The sequence below is a fragment of the Eucyclogobius newberryi genome, unplaced genomic scaffold (genome assembly GCF_026437365.1).
Source record: "Eucyclogobius newberryi isolate DKJ021-1_F unplaced genomic scaffold, fEucNew1.0.hap1 SCAF_18, whole genome shotgun sequence".
NCBI classification, from domain to species: domain Eukaryota; kingdom Metazoa; phylum Chordata; class Actinopteri; order Gobiiformes; family Gobiidae; genus Eucyclogobius; species Eucyclogobius newberryi.
In genome coordinates, this window is record NW_027315812.1 from 9,010,786 (window position 1) to 9,017,805 (window position 7,020).

The following is a 7,020-nucleotide window of genomic DNA, read 5'->3' on the forward strand; positions in this document are numbered from 1 at the left end:
TGAGTCTACAGCTTCTTATGCCTTCCTCAACTCTTCCTCAAAGTTTTCAACGTAATAAAGTCAAGCTCGTCATGCCCCAGGATCAAAATGAGACGGCTGTGTGCATTATGTCGATGGGGAAACTCCGCTCTGGCCTCTAAAAGTTGTGGAACGAGCATATAAACGAAACATTTTGAATAATTGTGATGCTGAGAACGTGTTTTTCTCATTGATAAGACTGTATTAATCAAGTACAGCGACATTAACTCAAAATCTGTCCCTTAAATCCTCCTTTTTACAGTATATTAATTAACATCCCAGGCCTGTCGAATGTGCGGATATTTCATAAAGCGGGTCACGTTACTGGGGAGTGGAAACAAAGTAAAGCTAATGTGGAACAAACGGACAGATAAAAAGCCCTTTTCGTTAAGTTTAAGACTATTAAAGTGTTTGTTTTGAGTCCTTTCTGACCTGTCAAACCCAGCTGTCGTCTACAAACTCACTCATATGTAAATGTGTGTGACGTGCCCGTGTGCGATGTAACCGTGATGTGCCTGTGTGTGTCTTTCACAGTTGGAGCGCAGCTATCAGCGGTTCACGGCGTTCTACGCGAGTCGACACAGCGGCAGGAAGCTCACCTGGCTCTATCACCTGTCCAAAGGCGAGCTTGTGACAAACTGCTTCAAAAACAGGTGCGAGCAATTGTTCCCATTAGAGCGGCACAGATAAAGCTTAAACATTGTACGGGAGAGTATAAATATTGCTCATTTCCTGTACTTCGTGTGTGAGGGGCCTTTTTGAACAGTTAAGTCGGTTAAAGCGTGTGTTTTAGAGCCAAGTTCAGACTTCGCAGCGAGAAATCCATCCATCCATTTTCTGCCGCTTTATCCGGGGCCGGGTCGCGGGGGCAGCAGTCTGAGCAGGGACTCCCAGACTTCCTTCTCCCCAGACACTTCCTCTAACTCCTCCGGGGGGACCCCGAGGCGTTCCCAGGCCAGGCTGGGGCCTCTTCCCGGTGGGAGATGCCTGAAACGTCTCCCGAGGGAGGCGCCCAGGAGGCATCCAGAACAGATGCCCGAGCCACCTCAGCTGGCTCCTCTCGACGTGGAGGAGCAGCGGCTCTACTCCGAGCTCCCCCCGTGGAGGAAACTCATTTCGACCGCTTGTATCCGCGATCTTGTTCTTTCAGTCACTACCCAAAGCTCATGACCATAGGTGAGGGTAGGAACGTAGACCGACCGGTAAATAGAGAGCTTTGCCTTTCGGCTCAGCTCCCTCTTTACCACAACGGTCCGATGCAGCGATCCGCCTGTCGATCTCACGCTCCATCCTTCCCTCACTCGTGAACAAGACCCCGAGATACTTGAACTCCTCCACTTGGGGCAAGGACTCCCCACCCACCTGAAGAGGGCAAGCCATCTTTTTCCGGTCGAGAACCATGGCCTCGGATTTGGAGGGACTCTCATCCCAGCCGCTTCACACTCGGCTGCAAACCGTCCCAGTGCAGCTGCAGGTCCGAGTTTGATGGAGCCATCAGGACATAGTCTGCAAACAGCAGAGATGGAATCCTGTGGTCCCCAAACCGGACACCCTCCAACCCCTGACTGCGCTATTCTGTCCATAAAAATTATGAACAGAAGCGGTGACAAAGGGCAGCCCTGGCGAAATGGAGAAATATGACTCTTTATTTATTTTTGTATTTTTTTGATACCCGTACTAATGTCTGTAATTTTAAGCTCAGGGAATTGTTTTGTTTTATTTTTTTATTTTGAATTTTATTGTATTTAAAAAAATAAATAAAAAATTAAATAGGAAAAAAACATTTTTTAAAAATACATATTTTGTCTCCTTTTATGAATAAAAAACGCGACCTCACAGATTACACACAGAACTCTGAACCCTGAACTTGTATGAATGTTTGAGTGACTTTAGTCTGACCACGAGGAAAACCTGAATGATTAAAAAGGATTCTGTTTTACTAGAAAAGCACTTTATTAAACGAAAGCTTATGTGTGTTGCGTTTGCGTGTTGCGTGTGCGTGCTGCCTGTGCGTGCTGCGTTTGCGTGCTGCGTGTGTGTTTTGCGCGTGTGCGTCCTGCGTCCAGGTACACGCTGCAGGCCTCCACGTTCCAGATGGCGATCCTGCTGCAGTACAACACGGAGGACTCTTACACCGTCCAGCAGCTCACAGACAGCACACAGATCAAAACCGTAAGACACTCTTTATTCACACACGTTTACACGACAGACATGCATCACGTGTTCGGCTATGAACGTGTTTTTTCCCTGAGTAATAACACAAATGTTTAGGCTACTAACTGTTTATTTAGGAGTCAACGAGTCAAACGATTATTTCTGTTGCTCATTGAGACTCTTATACATTTTTTACCAAATAAAGGGTTAAATACAGCGACCACCGCTTTCTACATAGACAATACTTACAAATAAAGTGTATTTTTTTGCAGTTTGATTTAGTAATGTTGCCGTTACAATCTTCAAATAAATACAACAATTGTTTTACTAGTTGCGATTAGTTGTTCCGGCTCTACTTAAAATATAATCAAACAAATGTTGGACTTTGACACAATTTACAAAAGAAAAACTGTTTACCGTATTTTCCGGACTATAAGTTGCACCTTTTTTCATAGTTTTGGTCGGGGTGCAACTTATACTTATATTTATACTATATACTTCGGAGCGACCTATGTGATATTTTTTGTTATTTTCACACTTGCAACCGCATTTCATACTCCAGTGAGACTTGCATATGTTTTTTTTTCTTTTTCTCTATTATGCATTTTTTGGCTGGTGTGACTTATACTCCAGGAAATACGGTAGATTTATAACTCAAACCCGTACTCTCATCTAAACCTCCTGAAGTCACTGGTCAACCTCAGAACTTACCACGACCATAAGAAACCGAAATCTTCAACATTTTTGTCTTTCTGATCAGATTTGTTCATCTTTTTTGTTCTAAACTCTTTCTTTAATTGTTCATGAACCTCTTTTGCAGGACATACTGGTTCAAGTTCTTCAGATTTTATTAAAGTCGAAGTTACTGGTGAGTACAAGACCCGCTAAGAACGACCCTGTATGAATGTTCTCTTCGTTCGTTCACTGACTTGTGCTCGTTTGTTTCCGCTTCAGGTTTTGGAGGATGAAAACGCCAACGTAGACGAAGTGGACTTCAAACCAGACACGGTCATAAAACTGTTCCTCGGATACAAAAAGTGAGGAAACACAACTTTTTCACGATGTTTAATAACAGTAGAAATGTACGACAGGCCAGAACATGAGAACGTGAGACATGGTTAAAAAAGTGCCTTTTTTGAGAGAATAGTTGCAGTGAGAAGGTGTTTTTGCCAAACTACAGACTGTAACACTCATTATTTTTATTATTTTCTGTAACAGTAAGAAGCTAAGGGTGAACATTAACGTCCCAATGAAGACGGAGCAGAAGCAGGAACAAGAAACGACCCACAAGAACATCGAGGAGGACAGAAAACTGCTCATTCAGGTTAGAAACGAATGCAAACGATACAGACTGAAGCTGGGACAAAACTGCAAAAGTTCACCAACAAATTCTGTGTTACTACAATTTTCAGCAGCATTTTCTTAGGATTTTTAGTCTGGTTTAGTCACTCTCGATCATCTCTAGTTGAGTTCAGTCTGGATTCACATTCAGATCTCAAAGTGTGGGCCGCGGACACCCGACAAACCATCCATAAGCTCTTGCAACTGGAAATATGTCATGTCTCAGGCTTTTTAAAAACACATTTGTCAACTGTCTTATACAGCAGGTCATTTTAGTCGAGCATTTCGGATCAGTTCAGCCGCTTTGTTATGGAACTGTTTAAATAAAGCTGAGCAAATGTTATCTTATGCTAATACGTGAACTGACAATCGAGAGTTTTAAATATCTATGAACTCCCGACATCGATGAGTGAAAACGTGAAGCGGCACATTTGTTTACCGCGGTTTCCTTGGCGTTTTCAGGCGGCCATCGTTCGCATCATGAAGATGAGGAAGGTCCTGAAGCACCAGCAGCTTTTGGCCGAAGTCTTGAACCAGCTGTCGTCACGATTCAAGCCCAGAGTCCCGGTCATCAAGGTAACGTCACGCGCTCGTGTCGGACTGTTCCAGAACATGACACGCACTCAGACAATAGGGATGTGGCTTTAGAAAGATGAGCAGTTCTGTAGTTGTAACCTTTATAACTGCAGTATCATCGACTCAACCTGAGATGTCATTGTCAGGCGCTCTTTTGGTTTATTGCAGCTGGGTTTTGGTTGTAGGATCTGGTAACCTAAAACCAGCGGCTCATTTTGTTTTTTGGCAAAATCATCTTAAGAACGACATATTATACTTAAACACAAACAGAAAATTTGCAACTAATGATTATTTTAGTAGTCAAAGATTTCTGTTATTTGTACAGTGCGACTTTATACATGCATTATAAACAAAGTAAAGTTGGAACTAGAAAGAGAATATATTTACGAATAAGTATTATTTTTTTGTCATTCTGATTGAATAATAAATCCAGATAACGATTATGATTATCAAAAGATGTCAGCTAGTACCAATTAATCGATTAATTGCTGCATCCCTAATGGTAGTTTTGTATTTTCAGTTTTGTTGAAAAAAAAAGCTTTTTTTTAACAATATTCTTATTTCTTCTGCTCGTCTGTTGCATGCCTGTAATGAAAATAAGCCCTTGGGGGTGAATAAAAGAAATTCTTAATCAAACATTAAGTAAAATGCATTTGAAATCTGTTAATAAGCCTGGAATGTTCCACAGTATGGCATTTAGCTCATCTATATCTCTAACACCTGGCTAAGTTACTTGTTTTAAATAAAAGCTATAGATGAGTTTAATGCCAGACTGGAGCTTTTCAGGCACAGCAATAACATCGCCATGGAGACGAGCAGGTGACGTATCTCCAAACCCATTGAGAAAAGCTACAGACTGGTCCTTTTTTTTTTAAAGATTAAATGCACCGAATGGAAAGCGATAAACCCGCTTCATCGTTGTAACGGTTTGTCTCCCTCTTGTGGACAGAAATGCATCGACATCCTGATCGAGAAGGAGTATTTGGAGCGAGTGGACGGCGAGAAGGACACCTACAGCTACCTGGCCTGAGCGACACACAGCCCCGCCCCTCTTCGCCCACCTGCCGCCTCGCCTCCCTTTTTATTTTTATTTGTTTATCTTATTCATTTTTTTTTTCTTTTTTTTTTTTAAATTTCATGTCTGAGTAAATAAAAGTGTGAAATCCTCTGAGCGGCAGACTCGGAACCATCCAACAGGGGGCGCGCTCCATGTAAAAAGAAAAAAACTGAAAAGAAAAGGAAAAAAGGACTAAACGATAACGCCGCCCTTGCTGCTGGAACGGGGGAAACTTTGCCTGTCTCTCTTCTGTACAATTCTTTGAAAAACACACGAAAAAAAAATTCATCCTTTTCCCCCTTTGTCGAAATGTAAATAGGCTCCACAGACTCTTAAGATGGAAAACGCCCTATTCCCCGTATCTACATAGCGCAAATGTAATGAATTTTAGCCAATCAGAGCGAGGCCCGCATCCAAAGGTTTCTGCATGCTTCTGCGCCTCAGACAGTGACGGCCCGAAAACGATTCGAAACGCGATCACAGGAAGTCACTGGTTTGGCCCACGCAAGCCACCGTACAACGATAAAACGAGAGAAAGGGGGAGAAAGAAAGGGGGTGAGAGAGTGAGAAAGAAAGAGGGAGTGAACCGCAGGAAGAAGGGGCTGAAATCTGTTTTAAGAAGTTCACGCAGGAGGAGGTCTGTTTCATTACTGAACAGTGGACATTTGTATAGTGTGGTTCATTTTCTAAATGTGTGAAAAATAAAAACGAGTAAAGATTTCTTTAACGCTCTGCTCTCTCTTGAGTCCGACATGCGGCGTTTGACAGCGCTGAGGAAGGAGATCTGAAATGCTGTCGGTGTTTTTTGTTATCAAGGATTTTTAAATACATTTATTGGTCTGGATGTACATAAGTTACTTTGAATCTTCTATTTTGCTTTCCCAATCCTCGGTTATGCTTTCCCAATCCTTGGTTATGCTTTCCCAGTGCGTTTATACATAGAGTTGCGCAATCGTGACCATTTTAGATGCATTTACCTGCTTGATACCCGGACTTATTGGACAGTTTAATCACGCCCCTTTTATTTATACCGAGTAAATAACTCTGAAATGCGGTCGATATGCTTCTAACGACGACTGAAGGCATTTGTCCGCTCAAAGACGTGACGCCGAATACATGAGTTACGTAACTGGGGGCGTTTTGGGATCGTCTGGAAAGTTTAGTCAACCATTTACCCACACGTTTGTGTTCGTACACGTTTCGTACGAGATTTTCGAGAGCGTTTGCCGGTCCCACGCCCCTTATCGACCACAAATTTGAATTTGTTAGTCAGTTGCTTTCGTAACATGTCTACATACTTTTTCCTGACAATACTCTGAATTGACCTGCGTTTCCCAGCTTTGAAGGATGAGTCGAATTGTCAATCGCAGTTGTATTATCATAGCGCTGTTAAAATACAACTTTATTTTGATACGCAATAGTTTTCAATATCATAAAACTGAAAATCTCAAAGCTTTTTTTGTTGACAGACCTGTAGATGAATATTGAATAATATTTTCAATACAAAATAATACTTTCTGATATAACTCATTCTAAAAAAATTCTAATGTGCCCATTTTAGTATCGGTACATGCTCAAATGAGAATCTATTATCGGTACTTTTATTTGTGATTAGTGTCCTAATTTTTTTTTCTCACTTTGACAACTAATTAATAAAGCTTGTGTGCAATTTAAGCACTTTTAACTATGCTAAAATTGCAAACTCTGTAAACTTGCGATGCGCTATAAATCTTTAGACCAATCATAAAGAAGAGGGGCGTGACCTAGTAAACCCGCCGACCCTTCTCTTCCGTCTGCAGCTATTATCGAGGTTTATTTACCCAAAGCTTCTTTATTTTAATGAAATATTATCCAATCCGGGAAATATGTATTTA

The 7,020-nt window shown here is 41.7% G+C and overlaps 2 protein-coding genes across 2 annotated transcripts in view; both read left to right on the forward strand.

The window, feature by feature from the left end:
* Positions 1–5,873, forward strand: part of LOC140364370 (cullin-1) — a 28,364-nt gene extending 22,491 nt beyond the window's left edge. Inside the window, exons 15-21 of the mRNA XM_072450469.1 lie at positions 553–671; positions 2,085–2,190; positions 2,993–3,040; positions 3,127–3,209; positions 3,391–3,496; positions 3,976–4,089; positions 5,039–5,873. Of these exons, the coding sequence (XP_072306570.1) occupies positions 553–671; positions 2,085–2,190; positions 2,993–3,040; positions 3,127–3,209; positions 3,391–3,496; positions 3,976–4,089; positions 5,039–5,119 (657 nt within the window). The 3' untranslated portion in view covers positions 5,120–5,873. The remainder of the gene's footprint in view (positions 1–552; positions 672–2,084; positions 2,191–2,992; positions 3,041–3,126; positions 3,210–3,390; positions 3,497–3,975; positions 4,090–5,038) is intronic.
* The window catches only part of LOC140364375 (eukaryotic translation initiation factor 5A-1-like), a 143,776-nt gene that overhangs the window by 127,911 nt on the left and 8,845 nt on the right, over positions 1–7,020 (forward strand). The window lies entirely within an intron of this gene.